Genomic DNA, 25,508 nt, shown 5'->3' with positions numbered 1-25,508 from the left:
CAACTGTTTGACTTTTCTGCTGACTCTCAATCACGGCTGTTTGTTTCCTGGTTAGTTTATTGACCTTTTATTATGAGACCATATTTGCCTGATTTTAATTTGTGGGTAAACTATGCATCTCAATTGGGCATGCTCTTTTCCAGAGAGCACTTACATTTGCTTTTGCAGGGAGTCAGGTTGTGATACAAACCTGGACCTACTTTATTCCCCTTTTAAAGATACAGACTTAATGTGGAAATTTCAATCTGGGTCCCTTTTCTTGCTACAAGTCCAAATGTAAACTCCTAATATTACTACTGTCCTAGAGTGCCTTTACCTTTCCAATTTGCTTTCTCCTTACAGCTCACTTGTTGGGTTTCAGCTCACTTTGGGATGGATTGAGCTAAAAAGTACAGTCTTTGGAGATTTTTTCTGACTGCTTGCAATTTCATTAATGTAGTAAAGCATGTGTTTCACCCAAGATCTAGGCATTTCGCTATGTTTGGGTCTGTCAGAGTCTTCATCAGAAGCTGAAATCCAAACAATGAGCCTTCCAAAAGCATCCATATCATCTACATTTGTCCAATAAGTTGAGGGAGAGTGCTTATTGGCTTTTCAAACACCATTTTCAAATTCCAAATTTCAAACACTCATAAGAGCATCTGTAATCTGGGGTGCATTTTTAAATTAGATAAAATCTCAAATGTTATTGTTTATTAAATATTCTGCTTTAAACATTTGTTTCTTTAATTCTCTCTTTTCAAAATCTCCTCACAGTGATTTTTTTAAAACCTCCTATATTAATCTATACAAATTTCTTGAAAACATTTACTAAAGTTCAAACTCCCAATAACTCTATAATAGTAAATATAATCATTAGAAACTTCCTCCATTCTATCCTTAACAATATTCAAAAGGTACATACGTGAGAAAATTTAAAAGCTTGAGACAAGATAATCTGCACACTTTGAACACCCCTTGAAAGATATTTTGGATTCAACCCACATTTCAGATAGATGTTTAAAATTTTCGTTTAATTTAATATTACTTTCTTTAAATTAGAGGATTCTGCTCTTGATAATGTAATCTCCTATATCTTGTTAGCAAGCTAAAAATATCAGTCTACATAACTAACCTCACATTTACTGGTCATTACATAATCCCTTTTCAGTCTTGACCTCACATAATTGGTGTTCTCCATTATCTTCCATAAATCCTGGCCCAAATTAAACTGAGTTATCTTAATAGAGAGCCCTAGAGCAATAATTATAAGTTCTCAAGTCTAGCTCCTGTTCATTAAACAACTCACTTTGGATTCAGATGACAGACTCTTATGTATTTCCCTTTGGAAAATGAGACTACAGCAATATTGCCTATTTCTCAAGGGTGCTGTAAAGAGAAACATAAAAGCTTTATTATTATTGTATCTATAAATTCTGAGCCATCCAGAATAAAGCCTTTCTCTGCGGTAACTTAGTAGTCTTAAAGGAATATTTGCTTTAAGCAAACATATGCAAAACTTGTGTTTAAGAATCCATATACATTCAAAAGATAAATCATGGGTTGGTTAGGCTGATTATTGATTTTGCAAAAAATACCTATGAAAGTAGATATCCCCTTGAAAACATGACAAGTAATTCAAAATGAGGTTTATGTATTAATTAGAGGAAATGTGTTTGTTTTATCATACCTGTGTATATTTACCTTCTTGAAACCAGAGATCCTATCTTATTCTTCTTTGTGCCCTACCCCCCAGGATCAAGCATTGTGTTTTGCAAAAAATAAGCCCTCAATATATGGTGATTGAACAGAAATAAAATGAACAGAACTTTAATTCATTATCTTCCTCCTCAAAATAAGTAGTAATGCCTTTATAGGACTCCAATATAATTTTTATTAATTTATATTATGTATTCACTTCAAATAAGTATAATATCAACTTTCTAAGGAAAATCCACCTACATGCTTTTGTCACCCTGGGGAGAGGGGTGGCCCACGGGGGGAAATGATCTTTGTACAAATTAACTCCAATAATGTTTCTAGAGAAGGATCTCCCTCCTCCCCCCTTACCTTTTCTTCCTTCCTCCCACTCTGGCTTCTCAAAGTGGGTTTAAAGAATAATTTAAGTTTACTGAGTTGCCTTACCTGACTAAGTGCAGGTATCAGTATGGATTCCAATAAGAAGGAAATGAAATAATGTTCAACCCCACAGTGGGATGCAAGAAATCTAAGCAAATTCCTACTAGAAATAGATTTCTAGCAGAAGGTAGTTGGGAGCCACTGCTTTGTTCACATAAAAAGTGCTCAACTTCAGGCCCAAAATAAGCACTGGATTTAAAACAATAACAAGTAGGGCGAGTCAAATCAAAACACATCGATTAAAGAAGATAATGGTCCTAAAACCATCCACTACATCGCTGATCATCACTCGCCCAACACCTGGTACCTACAGACACTAGGGACACAAGGGCAGAAAGCTCTGACCCTGCCCTTAAAGAGGTTTGGAGAATTCAGTTAAGAGCACAAACTGATGATCAATGGCTGGGAAGACAGATTCATTTTGGTTGTGATACTAATAAAAATGAAATAGGATAGGTAAACGCTAGAACTGATTTCTGACACTTTAAAAAATCAGAATACTTCATATAAAAATGGGAATTTTCAGCTTACCTCGGAAAAAATCTGAGATCTAGCATCACTGAACTCACATTCTCCTCCTGGCAACCATATGAACAGAATCTGTCTGGATCAGAGGGAGTGTGTGCTCTCTACTGAAACACACCACTCCCTACTGTCTTAGGCGCCTTCTTCTTTGCTCACACTATCTGCCTGGCCCCTGAACCATTGGTTGATACAGAGGATGTGAATATTTCACTCTAACAATTAATACATAACAGTACTTGATCACAATACATAATTTTAATTGAAAAATGATATTAAAAGTTCATATTTATTATGTATTTACTCTATGTCACGCATTATTTACTATACACAAGCTCTCATTTAACCTCATAATAGGAGACAGGAACACCAATATCTCTGCTTTACACAGATGGAAAAACTGAAGTCTAAAGAAATTAAATAGTTTGGTCAATATCACAGGGCTTATTCATAATGAAGCTAACACTTAAACTCAGGCATGTCCATTTGAGACCACAACCAGAGCGATTTTTTTACTGTACAATGCACGCTGGGTGGTCTGAGAAGCTTCATAAAGAAGAGATACACAGAAGACCAAAAAGCACATGAAAAGATGCTCAACGTCACTACTTATTAGAGAAATGCAAATCAAAACTACAATGAGGTATCACCTCACACCGGTCAGAATGGCCATCACCAAAAGTCTACAATAATAAATGCCGAAGAGGGTGTGAGAAAAGGGAACCCTCCTACACTGTTGGTGGGAATGTAAATTGGAGCAGTCACTATGAAGAACAGTATGGAGGTTCCTTAAAAAACTAAAAATAGAGCTACTATATGATCCAGCTACCCCACTCCTGGGCATATATCCAGAGAAAACCATAATTCGGAAAGATACATGCACCTCAGTGTTCACTGCAGCACTATTTACAAGAGCCAAGACATGAAAGCAACCTAAATGTCCATAGACAGATGAATGGATAAAGAAGATGTGATACACACACACAACACACACACACACACACACACACACACACACACAATGGAATATTACTCAGCCATAAAAAAGAATGAAATAATGCCATTTGCAGCAACATGGATGGACCTAGAGATTATCATACTAAGTGAAGTAAATCAGACAGAGAAAGACTAATATCATATGATATCACTTATATGTGGAATCTTAAAAAATGATACAAAAAATGATACAAATGAACTTATTTACAAAACAGAAACAAACTCATAGACTTAGAAAACAAACTTATGGTTACCAAAGGGAAAAGCTGGGGGGGAGGGATAAATTAGGAGTTTGGGGTTAACATATATACACTCTATATATAAAACAGATAACAACAAGGACCTACTGTATAGCACAGAGAGCTCTACTCAGTACTCTGCAATAACCTATATGGGAAAAGAGTCTGAAAAAGAATAGATATATGTATATGTATACCTGAATCACTTTGCTGTACACCTTAAAAGTAACACAACATTGTAAATCAACTATACTCCAATATAAAACAGAAAGGAAGGAAGGAAAGAAAGAAAGAGAGAGAGAGAGAGAGAGAAAGACACAAAGAAACAAAGAAACAAAGAAAAGGAAAGAAAGATGACTTTGAGCTGAATGGTTTCTGTCTCTCCTTCCTGTCCTCTTTTAACTTTAACTTCATAGCCCTCTGTTTATGGAGTAGCATAGCACTGAGTATTATTTGCTATAGAATATGACAGAATGACTCTATACAGGTATATTTCTTGTATAGTGAGAACAATGCGATATTGCCCAGACATGAATCATGACAGGTTTTTAACAGAGATGGGATTTCCTCTAAAGAGTGGGATGTACATGGTGTCGATCATGATGGTTTATCTGGCTGTCAGTTGCCTAGGAATTGGAGGTGTGTCCTTCAACCTGGAAAGCAGGACAGACAATATGTAAGTGGAGTTGGGGATTCCCTACTTGGTGGTGGGCCCTAGAGGAAATATACAGCTTTCTCTTGGCTCTTCCACATAGGGGCAGGGATGGGAAGGAGAAAATAAGTTATCCTCAGAAAAGGAAACAAGCCAAGAGTTGTGAAGCCAGAAAGCCTAGCAAGGTGCCTGAAAAACTGTTCCAGAGCTTTGGGTACCGAATATTAAAAACCTTCTCAGACCATGGAATGAGTCGAGGCCTGGGAGCCCTGGAAGCTCCTTAGCTAAGGTACCATCAGAGAGAAATGTGTACCTCATAAGCCTAATTCATTTTGTTTCTTTTATTTTCTTGGTTTATTTGCTTTGTGTTCCCTTAGGTTGGAGCCAAGTATTTTTTAAATTTCTACTAATTTTAGTTGAAACAAATGAGAGGGTTTTCATCTATGCTTGAGCTGGAGTTTTAACAGGAAGTCGGGTTCCTCAGAGAGCACGTGAGGCAGATACCTTGAGAAAACCCAGAAGGAGCTATGTCAGGCCCCCACTGCGCAACATGAAGGATCTTAGTTCCCCAACCCATGTCCCCTGCTGTGGAAGCCTGGAGTCTTAACACTGGACTGACAGGGAAGTCTCTCTTTATACTGTTTTTATAGAAGAAGTTTCCACAGAATATTTTGTCTGGAGATATCAAACAATTAGAAGGGGACTTCCCTAGTGGTGCAGTGGTTAAGAATTCACCTGCCAATGCAGGGGACACGGGTTTGATCCCTGGTCCGCGAAGACCCCAAATGCCACGGAGCAATTAAGCCCGTGCACCACAACTACTGAGCCTGTGCTCTACAACCCTCGAGCCACAACTACTGAGCCCAAGTGCTGCAACTACTGAAGCCCGCGCACCTAGAGCCCATGCTCTGCAACAAGAGAAGCCACCGTGTTGAGAAGCCCGCTCACTGCAGCAAAGAGTAGCCCCTGCTCACCACAACTAGAGAAAGCCCGCGCGCAGCACTGAAGACCCAACACAGCCAAAATAAATAAATAAATAAATTTATTTTTTTAAAAAAATAATAAGAAGAAGGAGGTAGGATGGCTAAAGAAGAAAAAACACAGGTAAATGTAGGGAGAATCAATGTAAATCTTTCAAGACAAATTTAATATTTCCAAATGTGAACATTTTTAAAATCTTGTAAGGCCATTCAAATTGATGCATTATATTTTTCTTCTAATCTTTTCCTTTGGGGATATGTATGCATTTTAATAATAAAAGGTAGTCTGATGCCAAAACAATTTCATGGTTATGAACACAGCCTGATAAAGTGCAGGTGGTAATATTCTTACATTATTTTATACATTGTTAAGGTTTTTAATTATTTGTACTCCGATGCAATAAAATTCTCAATGATTATACCAGTAAAAGGATAGCTATGTCTAGCCTCATATTGAAAAAATCATGTTTGAAAAATCATGCTTTTAAAAATGCCTTGAGGGGCTTCCTTGGTGGCGCAGTGGTTAAGAATCCACCCGCCAATGCAGGAGACACGGGTTCGAGCCCTGGTCCCGGAAGATCCCACATGCCACGGAGCAACCAAGCCCATGCACCACAACTACTGAGCCCGCGTGCCACAACTACTGAAGCCTGCATGCCTAGAGCCCGTGCTCTGCAACAAGAGAAGCCACGGCAATGAGAAGCCCATGCAAGGGAGAGTAGTCCCCGCTCGCCACAACTAGAGAAAGCCTGCGCACAGCAACAAAGACCCAACACAGCCAAAAATAAATAAATAAAATGATTAAATTTATTTTTTTTAATGCCTTGATTTTCTGCAAACATCTAAAATGTCTTTGAAATCTCCACATCCTATTGTGCAGTTGCAAGCTGCATGCTTGCTTTGACAACTGCAAAAACCACCACACATGGAAAGCCCTGCTTGGACCACAGGGATTGTCAGTCCTGGAGTATGAGCCCAGATGAAACACTCGGAACCAATCATTTTGCCTAGGATTCTGAACAATCCCCTCAAGAGAGACCTGGTACAGTTTCCTATAAATCATATATTTGTTTGGTCTGAGGCTGAGCACCTGGTTGCTGCATCTAAAAACTATTCCTAAGAAATAATTTACCTCAGTAATAATGTAGTGGGACTTCCCTGGCAGCACAGTGGTTAAGAATCCGCCTGCCAGTGAAGGAGACATGGGTTCAAGCCCTGGTGTGGAAAGATCCCACATGTCGCAGAGCAACTAAGCCCATGCACCACAACTACTGAGCCTGTGCTCTAGAGGCCACAAGCCACAACTACTGAGCCCACGTGCCACAACTACTGAAGCCCACGCATCTAGAGCCCATGCTCCCCAACAAGAGAAGCCACCGCAATGAGAAGCCCGTGCACCATAACGAAGAGTAGCCCCCGCTCGCCACAACTAGAGAAAGCGTGTACACAGCAATGAAGACCCAACGCCGCCAAAAATAAATAAATAAATTTATTAAAAATAATAATAATAATGTAGTACCTTTGCATGGTGATGTATGGTAACTAGGCTTATCATGATGATAATTCTGAAATGTATAGAAATATCAAATCCCTATGTTGTGCACCAGGAACTAACCTAGCCGGTCAAGTATACTTCAAAAAGAAACGAACAAAGAAACTCAGAAAAACAGATCAGATTTGTGGTTACCAGAGGCGGAGGGTAAGAGGATAGAAAACTGGATGAAAAGATGCAAACTTCCAGTTATAAGATAAGTAAGTAGTAAGGATGTAACGTACAATATAATTAATAAAATTAGCACTGCCATATGTTATACATGGAAGTTGTTAAGAGAGTAAATCCCAAGAGTTCTCGTCACAAGGAAAAAAATTTTTTTCTTTTATTTTGTATCTACGTAAGATGATGGATGCTCACTAAACTTACTGTGGTAATCATTTCATGGTATATGTAAGTCAAATCATCATCCTGTATACCTTAAATTTCCACAGTTCTGTATGTCAGTTATATCCCAATAAAACTGGAAGAATAAAAAAGAAAGAATTCATCTAACCAAAAAGCTAAAATTATAGAAACATGCTTGATCACATGCCTATAAAGTAATTGAATGGTAGTGTGGTATGTGTGATATCTAAAGGATGATTCACCAACCTTTAAAAGGTCTCCCATACTTTTCGATATCCTATGACTTATTTTTTTATAAATATCAAAAGAACAACACACACACACATACAACTCCCAAGAAGGGGCTCCCCTGGTGGGGCAGTGGTTAGGAATCGCCTGCCAATGTAGGGCACACGGGTTCGAGCCCTGGTCCGGGAAGATCCCGCATGTCGCAGAGCAACTAGACCTGTGCACCACAACTACCGAGCCTGCGCTCTAGAGCCCGTGCACCACAACTACTGAGCCCACGCACATAGAGCCCGTGCTTCGCAACAAGAGAAGCCACCGCAATGAGAAGCCCGGGCACCGCAGTGAAGAGTAGCCCCTGCTCGCTGCAACTAGAGAAAGCCCACGCGCAGCAATGAAGACCCAATGCAGCCAAAAATAAATAAATAAAATAAATAAATTTATCTTTAAAAAAAGATTCCCCAGCCTAAATATCAATTTTGTATTTCTCTAAGCTGGGGCTAAGTTCTCTCTCCTATCTCTCACAGTCCTTTTTCTGTAATTGTTTTGTGATACTTTCCCACCTTCTACCTTGTGTGTCTGTTGTTTATGTATTTATCATAACTTCTACTAAAATTTACACAAGATCTACTCTCACTTCTTTTTATTATCTGAATGACCAAATACTTGCTAAGTATACACATAAATGAATGAATAAACAAAACCACTGAATATGTACAAAGCTAAATGCTTTTGTCATCATGAGCCGTTATATAAAATTTCCTAAGTGTCTTAGAGTGAGCTTTACTAAGCGGTGTAACTTTCTGGTGCTGGGCAACAAAGATGCAGAAAAAAAAATGGGAAGAATCGACTCTATAACAATGCTTACTTAATTGTGACTACACCAATAAATAAATTCCCTATGATAAGAAAGCAAGAGTGAATGTCAGTTATCTTTCTTCAACAGCAGAATTTGTAGCAAAGCTTTACGGTAATACATCATAATATTGATTCTAGATATTTTTTAAATACCACTGGCCACGTGAGCATTAGCAAAAGACATGTGATGACCACTCCGAGAGCTGAATAATTTACTGTACTAGCCTATAGAACATACAGGTACTTAAGAACAGAGACCTATCATAAATGCCAGAGATAGTATGAGGATTTCAGGACAAGCCAACAAAGTAACTTACCATAAGGGGTAATCAATGACTGAAATCATTGCCTTTTTTATGGAGGCAAAATTAAATCCAAAGCATTTTCAAGAACAAAAGCCAAAACTTGTATCCATTCTTAACATACTCAGAGTAAAAATTAGAGTGAACATCCTTAACTTCATACTACAGTACATAAGTAACAGCAGACAGTTCAAATTTATAACACTCTACTGGATCTTTAATATTATGTCCACATAGCAGCTCCCAAAGGTAAGTCACATAAACTTGGCTTCATAAACATGGACTTGAGATGAGATCTTTGACTACACTTTCTCATTCATCCATTCTAGCTGCCTTCTGAGTTGAAACATTACATGAGAATTGAGAAAATAATAAGAAAGTATTCTCTGAAAAGGAGTGCATATTGGGAAGACCAAAAAAAATTGATTTTGTGAATTAAAGTGCAGTTGAAGAGCAAACACTTCTCTCATAAAAATTACATGAGCTCTTAAGAATCCTCAATGGGACTATTAAAGAAAAATATCTCTGAGGCTTCTCCACAAAGCCACTTAAAGAATGCATTTCCCAATTCATTTCTGATTGACCAATAAAAGACAGAAACTAAGCACCTTTTTTTCAGTACCAATTAGGAGATCACACAGCCAAAAAATATCACTCAGTCATCTGAACAAAGGCATACTTTTCAAACACGGCTTTCTCCTGAAATCCCTATGCTATTGCAATTCCTGTTATTGTAGAGAGAATCCTAGAACAGAGACAGATCTGAGAATTCCAGATAAGAAAGGAGAGATAATATCCCTGTCTTTCAGCAGAGGAAATTAAGAGATGCTGAAAATGTATATAGGACATGCTCTCAGAGGACTGTGGAAAAAACATCCATGAAATTAAACACGCACACACAGATGTGCACACACACACTCACGAAGGGAGGAAAATTGATGTCACTGAAATAGGTTAAACAACAAATGACAGAAAAATGACAGCTTTCTGCCCCACGTGTGCTGCCTCGCTGGGAAAAGATGTCAAAAATACAATCTTTCAAAACCTCAATATAAGGACATCCAAAATGGTCTTCGAGAAACAAGGAAAAATGGTCAGAAAAGAGAAAATGGAAGTCAAATGATACATTTGGTCTTATTTTTTTAAATACAAGGTATTAAAAAAATTAAACATGACTTTCCTGTTGGATACTAAGAATTAAAAACCTCTTTATATGTTAAAAAAGGTAATATGCTATATGTTTATATATAACGTGTCATATTGTTAAAAAAAAAAAAAAAAAGATAATTCCCCGGCATGTCAATAACCCTGTAATAAACCCTGTAATAAATAGGCACTTTGAAACAGATGAGGAAATGGGAGTTGTCTGCAATAACAGCACGGGATTTTACAGCCCCACCACTCAGTCTATTATGCCTATAGAAACACATTAAATAGGACGAGTCAGATCGAGAATTCACATTCTCCAGACCAAAGACACCGGTGTTTCTTCTTCTCTTGCAGAAAAGCTATACATTAACCCAGGCTCATCTTGAGAGGGTCCAAGCAAATTCACCCTGTTCCCAAGTCTGTCCAGTCAGCACCATGGGGAGCACCAAGGGGTTTCCCACCTCTCACAGCTGGAAGGCCCGGCTAGTGACTTCCAAACTTTAGGGAGAAAGTGCTGGGGATGTGAAGAAGGGTTACCAACACCTTAATCACAAGATCTGAGACACCTCCGTTTTTGTTCTCTTACCTCTCACACATTCTTAGAAACCTAGTACCTGGTACAAAGAGACCCACAGTAGATTTTTTTTCTGAGTATTGAACTGTTAAAGCCATAACCTTCCACCCTACAGAATTATTGCTACAATTTAACAGTACAGATGAATTTCCATCTTCTGTGGAAATACAGGAAAGGCCGAAATAAGTCTGATTTGTTTCGAGTAAATAGATATCTTCATTTGGACTTCTAAAATTCAGAAAGCAGAATTACATTCAGTAAGAAACATTGAAGGCCTTAGTCCATTTGATATTAGTATTAAAATATTTTAAAGACAGTTAACCCAAATGAAAAAACTCCAAGTAAGTTTTCATAAGCAATCAGAAATTTTAAGTTGCCATTTTGGAGCAGAGGAAGATATTAACATTCAACCAAAAAGGACATCAACCTAAACAAAGATCATGTACAAAAATAAGATTATGCAACACTGTTAATCAACTATACTCTAATAAAAATTAATTTAAAAAAAATAAAAATTATAAATGCTGGAGAGGGTGTGGAGAAAAGGGAACACTCTTGCACTGTTGGTGGGAATGTAAAATGATACAGCCACTATGGAGAACAGTATGGAGGTTCCTTAAAAAACTACAAATAGAACTACCATATGACCCAGCAATCCCACTACTGGGCATATACCCTGAGAAAACCATAATTCAAAAAAAGTCATGTACCAAAATGTTTATTGCAGCTCTATTTACGATAGCCAGGACATAGAAGCAACATAAGTGTCCATCAACAGATGAATGGATAAGGAAGATGTGGCACATATATACAATGGAATATTACTCAGCCATAAAAAGAAATGAAACTGAGTTATTTGTAATGAGGTAGATAGACCTGGAGTCTGTCATACAGAGTGAAGTAAGTCAGAAGGATAAAAACAAATACCGTATGCTAACACATATATATGGAATCTAAAAAATGTCATGAAGAGATTAGTGGTAGGATGGGAATAAAACTCAGACCTACTAGAGCATGGACTTGAGGATATGGGGAGGGGGAAGGGTAAGCTGTGACGATGTGAGAGAGTGGCAGGGACATATACACACTACCAAATGTAAATTAGATAGCTAGTGGGAAGCTTCCGCATAGCACAGGGAGTTCACCTCTGTGCTTTGTGACCACCTAGAGGGGTGGGATAGGGAGGGTGGGAGGGAGGTTGACAAAAGAGGGAAGAGTTATGGGAACATATGTATATGTATAACTGATTCACTTTGTTGTAAAGGAGAAACTAACACACTATTGTAAAACAGTTATACTCAAATAAAGATGTTAAAAAAAATAAAAATAAAAATAAAAATAATTTTAAAAAAAATTAGTTTATGTACATATATATGTACTTGTATATATATACACATATATACATGTACTTTGCCATTATCCAATTTTTGAATTAAAAGTTAGAACACTTTGTCATGTTTATATTTCAAAGATGCTGAATACAGCCCTAGTAGAGTTATGCCTGAGATAAGTATAATGCATTTTTTATCATCCTCAAAGCATTTATTCCCTAAAAAAAAAATATACAGACAAGTAAAGTGTATCAGGCAAGGTGACAGATAAACCATTATCCCTTCAAAAATCAAACTGCATTTTTGCTGACAAGGTAAAAGGCTTACTGAAATAGGCACAAGGCAGTACGCACTTATATAAGGAAGCAGTTTTTCTTCAATGCCTGAGAAATGTAAACCACACCAAACTTCTCCCACTCTACCAATGCACATCTCTCAAGTGGGCGTTCCAGACGCAGAGCAAGTCTGCCTTCAGAGCCAGCTGGAAAACTCCTCAGAAGCAGACCTCCTATTACGAGTTGAATTGTGCTCCCCCAGAAAACACGTTTAAGTCCTAAACCACAGAACTTGTGAATCTGACCTTATTTGGAAATAGAGTTCCAGCAGATGTAATCAAGCTCAGATGTAATTATCCGGGTGAGTCTTAATCCAATGGCTGATGTCCTCATAAGACAAGGGAAATTTGGGCACAGAGACACAAAGAGGGAAGAGGTGAAGAGGGAGGCAGAGGCTGCAGTGATGCTGCCACAAGCCAAGGAACACCTGAGGCACGAGAAGCTGGAATAGGCAAGGGACGATCCTCACCCAGAGGCTTTGCAGGGAGCGCAGCCCTGCCTACAACTTGATTTCAGACTTCTAGGCTCTAAAATTGCAAGAGAACAAATGTCTGCTGTTTTAAATCACCCAGTTTGTGAGACTTTGTTATGGCAGCCACAGAAAACTAATACACTCCCTTAGTCATTATGTTGCAGAGACGTGAAAGAGAAGACAAGACAGGGTACCACGCAGATACATATTTTAGGCTCATCTGGGACATTGACTATCCCTTAAAGAATAAACATTCAGAAATTTCCACAAAGGTTCTTGCCCCTTGGGTGTGTGGTGTCTAAAAGGGGCAGGTCTCTTGTCCATATCTCACTGAGACAAATACCCCATTCTCTGGAGAGATGCTCCTGCCCCTGAGTGGGAAGGAAGATATTCAAATAACATATAGGGAGCTTAATAATATAATTAAATAAATGCACACCTGAAGTGGAGAACTGACGTTTATCAACACATCAGACACAGAGATTCAAACTCGAAAGGTAGATAACTTGACATCACACAACCTCATTCTAAGTAAGAATAAACTATCTTCCCCTGGGTCCAATGCTATGGAAGAATTAAAATGTTTTATCCAGTCAAAGCCTCGGGCTGCACTTATATACCTGGACAAAGTGGAAAAACATGCACTGAAAATGGAGGCCTCCAATACATCCAGGAATCTATCAATTTATCGATTTAAATAAGTGTAGTCACTCCTGCTTTAAGAGGACTAGATAGACCAGCATAAAACTAATTGTGACATTATTAACATATACTAATTAAATATAAATTGTACTCCCTGGTATTTAGGAGAAAAGGTGTGCTCATTCAAAATCTTGTCTTCAGCCCAACAACATAGCAGAAAGAATATTTTTAAACCAAAAATGTCTTTTCATAAACCTTGACAAGGATCATAACTTAGATCAAAACTGACAAAATATATTCTCAAAAGGAACCTGGAATTGAGCTGTGTAGAAGAAAAGCACTAAAACTCTAGGACATCTTAGGCAAGTTAAGAAAATTCTCACACATCTCAATATAACTGCCATCATCTACTAAATTTAGAAAAGTATTGCAGTTTCACAAGTATGGATTATTCACAAACACATTTTTTTTCCTCTGATTAAATGAGCCCTGCCGGGTAAAGCTGTCATCTCTAACTCAGGTTAATTTGGGGAAACCTGGTCTTTCCAGATGGCATCAAGGAGAGCAGACAGCTAATATGAGACTACATTCCAAGTTTTTATCTTAATGTGGAGAGCAAGAGCTGTTGGCCTCTGAGCTCGCTTTGATCCATTTCTTAAACCAGCACTCCATGGAATTCACATTCCTCCTCAAATGTCACATTTCTCCGCCAGAAAACTACCAGTATTACCCTGAAAGTCTGCAATACTGCCTGCTGCACACCTGGCTGAACCACCTTCTCTGTTACAGAGTAGACAAAATATAAAATAACAGCACATCCTATGTCTTTACTGCATCAAACACATGGCTACTTTAGTGCTCAAAAGCTTACCTGTCTTCCAGATTAGTTTAAGAAACAGCACTACATATCTCTGGGCATTTTGCAATCCAGCCAGGAGCTGTTCACCTGCCAAAATGCTGATTAATTAAACGACCTTTCATTATATTTCCCGACTTCTCATTTGTGGATGTGCAGCTGTGCTCCAAGCATCTTTTTTTCATGCTCAAAGCCAATGTCTTGGAAAGTAAATTTGGCAAGAATTTCTCAGCCTTAACAAGTGAGGAGACTGTCTATCTCTAAGAAGTGGAACATCTAACCCAGAGAAGTAATTAAGGGAGAATGACCCAGCATTAACAACCAGAGCAGTGTTACGAAAATACAATCCACATTAAAACTTCCACCCAAGAAAATCTGGTGGGGAAACTCAAGTTTTCCATTAAACCAGTTTTCTCAATTCAGCCTGCACACTGAAATCATCTCAAGCAACTCTTGAAAAATGTTGATGCCAGATTCCATCCCAAATGAATCAGAATCGCTGGGAGAAGGACTCAGTCATTAGGATCCTTTAAAAGCCCCCAAGGTGATTCTAATGTTCAACTGTAATTGAGAACTACTGATGTAGAGCAGGGGTCAGCAAGCTTTTTCGGTAAAGGGCCATCTCATAAATATTTTAGGCTCTGTGGGCAGTTAGTCTCTGTCACAACTACTCAACTCTGCTGCTCTGGCACAAAAGTAGCCACAGACAATACACAAATGAACAAGTGTGCCTGTTAATTAGGAACACTGAAATTTGGATTTTAGAAAAACTTCTACGTGTCACGAAACACTATTCTTTTGATTTTTTTCAATCGTTTGAAAGTGTAAAGACCAATTTTAGCTTGCCATACAAAAACTGACGGCAGTCCGGATTTGGCTGGGCCATGGTCTACTGACCCCTGATCTACACTACACACAGAATATACTTATCCTGGATCTTTTCTCAAAGACAACAGCTGCTCAGTGACTCACTGAATCTGTCCCAGAAAAGATCCCCTTCAAAGCATGGATACCTTCAGATTCGAGTTGGTCCAGACCATAGGAGGCAGCTGTATTCACATAGCTAATGGATGGAGCAGCAGTTCTTCTCTCGGAAGATGCCTCAGGATCAGCAAGCGCTGGGGAAGTGCGAGGTGCTTCCTCTATTATCCCAGGGGGCGTCACTGGAGAACCCACAATTGGTGTAAACAACTCCTCATTCGGCCCTGTGACTGTGTCCATTAGGTCTGCCAAACACAAGAGGCATGACCCAAAGATGGTCAGTATGGGGAATATATACATATGCTTTTACTTCTTAAGCAAGAAATGACGAATGAAGCCAGTATCTTGTATACAGTAAGTTTGGCACTTAGACCAGCTCTTCCTTCCCACATTGCACCAATCCAGCCACCCGAGGCAAATACTTTATCTTCCAGGAAAATATATTATCTCAAATCAGAACTTTGTTTTCAAATGTTAATCTCCCGTTTATTCTATTAACAATATTATGGATTTTGTGGGATTTTATATAACCTATTACCAAAGGTAGAAAATTTAACAAAAATTTATTTAAATATACCCCAAGGATGACTTTTAAAAATCAAGTCAAAGAGTAAAAGCTTAGATCTGTGTCTGCAATATGCTCAATTTTAAAGCAGCCAAATTTAGCCCCAGATATTCCCAAATCTAGAAACTCTAGAATAGTAGTATTTTGCAAGCTTGGTAGATCATCAGAATCTCTTGAGGTAATTTTTTAAATGTCAGTCTTCATGCTTTCTACATATCCCAACTTACTGAATCAGAACCTCCTTGGTGATGAAGCCTGAGAAACTATTTGTGAAAGCTCCTAGGATATGAATCCACAGATTCTCATATACATTGCTGTTTGCAGTATAAATGGAAGCAACCACTTTGGAAAGCAGTTAGGCATTGCCTCCTAAAGTCAAATATTCATATGCTCTATTGTCCAGCAACTCAGTTCCTAGGTATATACCCAAGAGAATCTCCTACACACGTGCAATGGAGAATATGTAAAAGAATATTCATGGCAGCCGTGTTCACAATAGCCAAACCTGGAAATGACCCAAAGGCGAATCACTAGAAAAGACTGGATGAAGATTGGGTGAATAAACTGTGATACATTTTCATAATGGAATATTGCAAGCAGTCAAAGCAAAAGAACCATGGTAAGTAAATACAGGCCTTAGAATATTAAGTAAAAAAAAAAAAAACAGTCCCAAAAAGGCTATCCACAGCACAATACTGTTTTGATAAAGTAAAAAATCTAAAAGTTTTAAGTGTATAATATCAGGAGTACATACAGACACGATGAAACTAAAAGAAAAGGAAGTCAAGGAAATGATGAACACGAGATTCAGGTTAATGGTTAACAGAGGAGGATGGGGTTTAGATGGGAAGGGTCATGGGGTTACCTGTAGGTTACTGACAAAATCCTAAGGGTTTTGTTTTTTTTCTGGCGCCACGCGGGCCTCTCACTGTTGTGGCCTCTCCCATTGCGGAGCACAGGCTCCGGACGCGCAGGCTCAGCGGCCATGGTTCACCGGCCTAGCCACTCCGCGGCATGTGGGATCTTCCCGGACCGGGACACGAACCCATGTCCCCTGCATCGGCAGGCGGATTCTCAACCACTGCGCCACCAGGGAAGCCCCCCTAAGGGGCTTTTTTTGCAGGGGAGGCAGGCAGGCAGGATTAGAAGGTATTTATTACATTGTTAAAGGTAACTCAGTTAATAAATAAAAGTAGGATTTACTTAGACCAATGATGAGACAGAGATATGAAGTCCAAAAATAATAACTAAATAATAATAATAATTTTTGTATTCTCAGGTAATTCTGATGATCACCCAGATTCGAAAACTTCACTGTCCATAAGATATCAGAGCATCTGAGGGCCTCCTACATAGAAAGTACTTTTTATACATTATTCAAAATCCTCAAAATAACCCATAAGACAGGTAGGCATTATTTAAAGAGGTACAAACCAAGGCTTGGAGACATTAAGAAACTTTCTTGAAGCCACAATGCTAGTGAGGGCCAAAGCTGGGATTCAAACCCAGGTCCTTGCTGGTTTCACCCCCTGGCACCTAGCAGCCAGACGTGTCAAACTAGGAGAGAGTTCTCAGGAGGCTTGGCCTTCGTGGGCCTCAGAGATGAGCCACCAGGAGATTTTACTTGGGAACTAACCCCTTGTCCTTTAGCTGTGCCACACCTCGCCAAACAAGAAAGAGTTCACCTACTTTTCCTGCTGAAAAAATGTACTTCCAGGTGAGGGGTGTGTGTGTGTGTGTGTGTGTGTGTGTGTGTGTGTGTGTGTGTGTGTGTGTGTGTGTGTGTGTGTGTGTATGTGTGTATGTGAGTGTATGTGTGTGTGTGCGTATGTGCGTATGAGTGTGTGTGTGTGTGTGTGTGTGTGTGTGTGTGTGTACCCTGGTGACAGGGCCATCTGCCTCACTCATTCTATTCCTTATCAACTCAGAAAAGATCCACCCCCAAAAGGCCGAGCACAATTCTCTCCCTTACAGACCTTCTACAGCCGGAGTAACTTCGAAAGACAGAGGGACGGGTGTCGTTGAAACCACAGTGGCCAGAGGCTCCCATCTTCTCAACAGCTGAGTAACACCAGCAGCATCAGCTGTGGCAGAGGGCAACTCTTTCCCTCCCTCAGTCTCGACATCTCCTCTGGTGACCTTGAGGGTAGAAACCTGCTGCTCTTGCATCACTGAAGATAAAGTGGCTTCTGCTTCTTGAACAGCTGTTGTCATTTCTTGAGTGATGATGTCTTAAAAGGAAGGAAACAACATTTTAAAATACACTAAATCCCTATACCTGAAAAAGTCACTATATAATTAATATTTTTTTAAAAAAAGCAGACAGCCATTTCAGGGAATGAGAAAGGAGAGAAACAAACTGCCAGTAAATAAATGTTTTCAGTGTTGCTGTTTTCAGGAGTCATGAATCAATCTAAGACAGAGATAAAGATGTTAATATAAAAAACAATAGAATAACATTTAAAACAAAACAGTAAAATCAACAGCTGAGCTCCCTTTTTTGAATATCAACATAATCAATTTGTTCAGAAACAAATTATACAAAACTAAGTTCAAAAATTCTCAGAAGCAGGGACTTCCCTGGTGGCACAACGGTTAAGAATCCACCTGCCAATGCAGGGGACTTGGGTTCGAGTCCTGGTCTGGGAAGATCCCACATGCTGCGGAGCAACTAAGCCCATGAGCCACAGCTACTGAGCCTGTGCTCTAGAGCCTGCAAGCCACAACTAATGAGTCCGTATGCCACAACTACTGAAGCCCGCGCACCTAGAGCCCATGCTCCACAACGGGAGAAGCCACCGCAATGAGAAGCCCACACACCACAATGAAGAGTAGCCCCCGCTCGCCACAACTAGAGAAATCCCGTGCACAGCAACAAAGACCCAATGCAGCCAAAAATAAATAAATAAATAAAAATAAATTTTAAAAAAATTCTCAGAAGCACTTGTATATATTAATTTTCACATTTGCATTCCTGAAAGGGAACAGGAAGTTGACATTTTGAATTAAAGGAATACTAGTTACAATAACTAATGTTTACTGAGTTCTTATTATGTGCTATACACACACTGCTAAGTGCATGATGGGCATTATTTTTTTTTTCATTTATTTCTGCTCTGATCTTTATGGTTTCTTTCCTTCTGCTAACTTTGGGTTTTGTTTGTTCTTCTGTCTCTAGTTCCTTTAGGTGTAAGGTTAGACTGTTTATTTGAGATTTTTCTTGTTTCTTGAGGTAGGCTTGTATAGCTAAAACTTCCCTCTTAGAACTGCTTTTGCTGCATCCCATAGGTTTTGGATCGTCGTGTTTTCATTGTCATTTGTCTCTAGGTATTCTTTGATTTCCCCTTTGATTTTGTCAGTGATCTCTTGGTTATTTAGTAACGTATTGTTTAGCCTCCATGTGTTTGTGTTTTCTACATTTTTTCCCCTGTAACTCATTTCTAATCTCATAGCATTGTGTTCAGAAAAGATGCTTGATATAATTTCAATTTTCTTAAATTTACTGAGGCTTGATTTGTGATCCAAGATGTGATCTATCCTGGAGAATGTTCCGTGCACACTTGAGAAGAAAGTGTAATCTGCTGTTTTTGGATGGAATGTCCTATAAATATCAATTAAATCTCTCTGGTCTATTGTGTCATTTAAAGTATTTATTTATTTTCATTTTGGATGATCTGTCCATTGGTGTAAGTGAGGTGTTAAAGTCCCCCACTATTATTGTGTTACTATTGATTTCCTCTTTTATAGCTGTTAACAGTTGCCTTATGTATTGAGGTGCTCTTATGTTGGGTGCATATATATTTATAATTGTTATATCTTCTTCTTGGATTGATCCCTTGATCATTATGTAGTGTCCTTCCTTGTCTCTTGTATCATTCTTTATTTTAAAGTCTATTTTATCTGATATGAGTATTGCTACTCCAGCTTTCTTTTTATTTCCATTTTCATGGAATATCTTTTTCCATCCCCACACTTTCCATCTGTATGTGTCCCTAGTTCTGAAGTGGGTCTCTTGTAGACAGCATATAGTTGGGTCTTGTTTTTGTATCCATTCAGCAAGCCTGTGTCTTTTGGTTGGAGCATTTAATCCATTCACGTTTAAGGTAATTATCGATATGTATGTTCCTATGACCATTTTCTTAATTATTTTGGGTTTGTTTGTCTAGATCCTTTTCTTCTCTTGTGTTTCCCACTTAGAGAAGTTCCTTTAGCATTTGTTATAGCTGGTCTGGTGGTGCTGAATTCTCTTAGCTTTTGCTTGTCTGTAAAGCTTTTGATTTCTCCATCGAATATGAATGAAATCCTTGCCGGGTAGAGTAATCTTGGCTGTAGATTCTTCCCTTTCATCACTTTAAGTATATCATGCCACTCCCTTCTGGCTTGTAGAGTTTCTGCTGAGAAATCAGCTGTTAACCTTATGGGAGTTCCCTTGTATGTTATTTGTGGTTTTTCCCTTGCTGCTTTCAATAATTTTTTTTTTGTCTTTAATTTTTGCCAATTTGATTACTATGTGTCTCAGCATGTTTCTCCTTGGGTTTATCTTGTATGGGACTCGCTGCGCTTCCTGGACTTGGGTGGCTATTTCGTTTCCCATGTTAGAGAAGTTTTCGACTATAATCTCTTCAAATATTTTCTCTGGTCCTTTCTCTCTCTCTTCTCCTTCTGGGACCCCTATAATGCGAATGCTGTTGTGTTTAATGTTGTTCCAGAGATCTCTTAGACTGTCTTCATTTCTTTTCATTCTTTTTTCTTTATTCTATTCTGCAGCAGTGAATTCCACCATTTTATCTTCCAGGTCACTTATCCATTCTTCTGCCTCAGTTATTCTGCTATTGATTCCTTCTAGTGTAGTTTTCATTTCAGTTATTGTATTGTTCATCTCTGTTTGTTTGTTCTTTAATTCTTCTAGGTCTTTGTTAAACATTTCTTGCATCTTCTCGATCTTTGCCTCCATTCTTTTACCGAGGTCCTGGATCATCTTCACTATCATTATTCTAAATTCTTTTTCTGGAAGGTTGCCTATCTCCACCTCATTTAGTTGCTTTTCTGGGGTTTTATCTTGTTCCTTCATCTGGTACGTAGCCCTCTGCCTTTTCATCTTGTCTATCTTTCTGTGAACGTGGTTTTTGTTCCACAGGCTGCAGGATTGTAGTTCTTGCTTCTTGGGCATTATCTTATTTTATCCTCCAATATGTACTAAGGGGAGGTAGGTACTAATATTCTGTGGAAGCCATATATCATAGTGATCAAGAACACAGGCTCTAGACCAAATTTGCCTGGGTCTCAATTAGGACTCAGCCACCTACTATCTGCATGACCTTGAACGAATTACTTAATTTCTCTGGGCCTTGAGCTTCCTCAGTGGTAAAATGGAAATAATAAGAGTATCTATCTTATAGCATTTTTACAAAGATTAAATTAGATAACACATGTAAAATAGTACATGCCCAGTGCTTTGTAAGTATTCAATAAATATCAGTTATTATTACCTCATTTTATAAACAACTTAGGTGTAGAAAGGCTAAGGAACCTGACTAAGGTTACATAGTTAGGGCTCTTAACCACTGTGCTAACTGTACTTATCCCATCAACAGATGAATGGATAAACAGACACACAGACATACACACACACATACACACACACACACACACACACACACACACACAGAGGAATATTATTCAGCCATGAGAAAGGAAATCCTGCCATTGCCTAAGGAACAACTTGGAGTAGCCTCTGTAGTAGATCTGCACTTGCTTTTTTTTTTTTTTTGCACTTGCTTTTAAATTATAAAACAGAATGAAACAGACCTGTGGGGTATGACGTATCTATCAGAGGTCCATTTTCTTTACAACATTATAATCCACTCAAATACATTATTAAAGACTATTTATAAGGGTTAATATTTGCCCCCCTCCTAGGGAGGGGCTATGCTGGAAATTTCAAATACTGAGCCACTGTGAAAACTTAATTTCTAGAAGACTCTGTTATCTCTCTTTTTTAAAATACTAATCCTAGATACTTAGCACATTACCAAGTCTGGTAAATTATGCAATGAGAAATAACATTCTAGAAATAGGTGAAAAGGTTTTCTCAAAGTTTTTATTAATGACTTCATTGTTCTTCCTATTACTAAAAATATTTTTCCTCAGAAACAATTTATTTGCTTTAAAATAGTGTTTGGACGTTTTTTGGTACAAGCAGTTCCATTTCTTGGTCCCCAATCAGTTTGAACTATTTTTTCTTTGAACTGGAGATTTTTACATTTGATGGATTGATATACCTGGTTATAAGACAACCTTACTTGTGCTTCATATTCATATTTGCTCTTTGTGCCATTGTTTAAGTTTTTTTTCTGAAATAAGATCACACATCTCTTGAGAGATAGGATTCATTGCCCTTTTTGTATCTTTAGCACCTAAGACAATGCTATGTTTGCCATAAAAAGGTAATATATAGTTTTAACATTTTAAGCAGTATGCATTCTCCATGTTGCCCTCATTTTTGAAAGCATAATGAACACTTTTGAGAAAAAATATGTCAAAATAAATGTTCATTCTATGCTCACAGTTTCATGAAACAGCAAGAAATATCAAAAGGGCATGGTATGGCCTTCCCTGGTGTGACAGTGGTTAAGAATCCTCCTGCCAATGCAGGCAAAATGGGTTCGAGCCCGGGTTCGAGCCCTGGTCCGGGAAGATCCCACATGTCGCAGAGCAACTAAGCCCATGCACCACAACTACTGAGCCTGCATGCTAGAGCCCGCGAGCCACAACTATTGAGCCCACATGCCACAACTACTGAAGCCCGCGTGCCTAGAGCCCGTGCTCCACAACAAGAGAAGCCACTTCAATGAGAAGCCTACGCACCGCAACGAAGAATAGCCCCCGCTCACCGCAACCAGAGAAAGCCCGCGTGCAGCAACAAAGACCCAATGCAGCCAAAAATAAATAAATAAAACAAATAAATTTTTTCAAAATTGGGCATGGTGTAATACTTTGAATAAGTGACTGCTGTTAGAGAAAGAAGAGTGAGAGCTAGAAATAGTAACGGGAATTTTTAAAATAACATTCAGAATTTCTCCACATCTCTCATTCTTCCCAATTCCTGTAGAGAAAAAATATATAATTATTATAGATTGCTTTTAAAACCTGATCTTCAAGTGAATCAGCTGAAGAACCAGCTGAATCAGAGAACTGACTATAATCTCAGGATCCTCATCTGTTCATAATACCCAAAAATGCCAAGAAATTTTTGCATTCCCTGAAGAAGAGAATGTCTTAAGTAGTCCCTGGGCCCTAAAATGATTGGCATTTGAGGTGTTTACTTCTTCTTTTTTTTTTGAAATTTAAGGCATTTTAATGGAGTAAAAATTAAGAGTTAAAATTCAGGACACCCAGGGATAAAAGTCCATCTTCCAAGTGTTGGAAGCCACCCCCAGTTCCTTGGCTGAATTTCCATCATCAGCTATTCACATATACCCACCCCTATTCCCTCTTTCTTTTCCAATGATAAGTAAAACACACAATCTGCACCCCCATCACATTTACAGAATTCCTGTATAAAATTTCTCTAGAGCCTAACCTGCAGGAGTCAACAAATCTGAACACAGCCGGTAGGTTTGCTGAAAGTTGACTTCAAGAACGTGGTAGGATAATGCAATGGGTTGGTCATGACAGTTCATCAGTCACAGTTACCAGCCCTGCAGGGGGTGAGCCGAGACCTTAGACACCCCTCTTAGACAAATAAGGAAGGAAGGCCCTTAGATTTAATTTTGCCTTCCCCATTTCCAGATGGAGAAACTGAGGCCAACAGATTGGAAAAATTTTAATCAAGCTGAGTTGTGAAACCAGCTGACCACATCAGTGTGACTAAACCTCCTCGATTGATTAAAATGTCTTAATGGGCAGAACAGTTCCAAAGTCCCTCTGCCAATGCAACCAGGTGCCACTGGCTTCATTCAGAAGCTAATGACTCTTCAGTTTCTCCAGCTCCTTCAGAAGCTCCTGGGATGAGACACAATCCAGGATATTTCTGAGGCACTGTTTTGACAATGTCACTCTCTGGGTGGAGAAAAGGTGAAAGTTATCGCCCTCCTGGGGGCTCCACAGAGTGCAGTTGTCACATATCCCTCCCTCTTTGAGGTCAGTAGGATCAGCATTTGTCCTGGGCAGGGGCTTTGAGGTCACTTAATGATCTTGAGAAGGAGACTCAAGGAGGAAATCCAAACCTGTTCTACAAAAGTGACCTCTCTTAAAACTAGATTGTGTGGGATTGAGTGGTTTACTTCTCAGAAATACTTGTAATCACCAGAAAATAGGTAGAAAAGCTTTTTGGCTATTCTCTTACTACTGCTGTCAATAATCTCAATTTTTCACATTATTTTTAACTCTACAAAAAAAGTAAAGTTGAAAGGAATTATTTGACCGTTCCTTTCTCTACCAAGAATACTTAGAAGCTTTTTGATTAATTTGGACAATGCAGGCAGTCGGATTAGAAAATTCTAGTCTGAATCGTTCTCTATCTTCATTTAGTCATTCAATGAGCAGATATTTACTGAGCACTTACTATGTGCCATATATTGTGCTATGTGCTGGGAATTAAAAGCAGTTGGCTGTTAAAAGACTGTAGTTAAGTGAGGCAATTATGACTAAGTAAGGAGCATATTCAATAATCAAAAAAAAATAATCAATTACCAAATTCATTTTACTTTTTTAGGCTGTATTAATGGAAGCTAATGCAAGTCTAGTACATAAGAATCATGGATTCAACTGTGCACTGAATAATCTGGAACTACATGATTTAATGCTCCAGGAATAGCTTAAAGTAAAATGGAGAACTGAAATAAACTTCTTGTTTGGTTATGTTTAATATCTTCATGGTCATGTGGACCCAACTCTCTTAATAGAATTTAAAAACCAACTTACAAAACATTTTCTGGAAGCTTCTATGAAAACATCCAGTATACTAAGTCTTACAGTCTTTAAAAAATGAATTGGACATGTAAAATTAAATCTTTTATCGTTTTAAGTCAATCTCCATAACACTTTATAAAACATATTACTAATTTGATATTTTCCATTAGCTGGAGTAACAGCTGTACATATTCCAAAACAATGTGGAATGAGCATATGCACATTACACTAAGTCTTTCTCTCCCCATTCTGTTATCTGACCAACTACACACAATAAAAGAAAAATATCATCCATCAGCAACAAATGCAAGGATTATCAGCTCATAGCATTCACAGACATAGAAGCCACGAGGAAGTAGAAAGTGGAGAATCAAGCCAGCAGAGAGGATTTATCTGTACTGGTATTTTCTCCCCCTTATTTCTAGAAGAATTTCTTTTTAGGAAAACAAAGTCAAAGAACTCACATGGTTAATACTATGAGATAAATATTTACCTAAGGCTTTTTGGTAAGAAATATCAGGAATGTGAGTATTTTTTACAACAATGTATAAATAAGTATTCAACATTGTTGATTATATCATTTAAACATATAGCTAATTTTTTCACATTTTCCTGTAAATATACACATTTTCATAATAAAAGATTTGAAAAATATTAATCTATATCAGGGTTTCTCAGATATATATATATATATATATATATATATATATACACACACACACACATATATATATATTTTGGCTCAGATATATCTTGGTTGCTGTGCACTGTAGGATGTTTAGCAGCATCTTGGCCTCTACCCCCTAGATGCTCTCTACTGTGATGACCAAAAATGTCTCCAGAAATAGGTAATGGAGATTAAGCGGTACAAACTTCCAGGCGCAAAATAAATGAGTCA

At 38.3% G+C, this 25,508-nt stretch overlaps 1 protein-coding gene across 5 annotated transcripts in view; it reads right to left on the bottom strand.

Moving 5' to 3' along the window:
• Positions 1-25,508, bottom strand: part of ARMH4 (armadillo like helical domain containing 4) — a 204,200-nt gene that overhangs the window by 111,618 nt on the left and 67,074 nt on the right. For all 5 annotated transcript variants that reach the window (XM_067028420.1, XM_059059659.2, XM_067028419.1 and 2 more), the window contains 2 exons: positions 17,674-17,928; positions 15,165-15,377 (listed from right to left, as the gene is read on the bottom strand). In XM_067028420.1, coding sequence (XP_066884521.1) covers positions 15,165-15,377; positions 17,674-17,928 — 468 coding nt within the window. The remainder of the gene's footprint in view (positions 1-15,164; positions 15,378-17,673; positions 17,929-25,508) is intronic.

This window comes from Kogia breviceps, chromosome 3, assembly GCF_026419965.1.
Source record: "Kogia breviceps isolate mKogBre1 chromosome 3, mKogBre1 haplotype 1, whole genome shotgun sequence".
Lineage (NCBI taxonomy): Eukaryota > Metazoa > Chordata > Mammalia > Artiodactyla > Physeteridae > Kogia > Kogia breviceps.
This window is presented reverse-complemented; position numbering and strand designations above follow the sequence as displayed.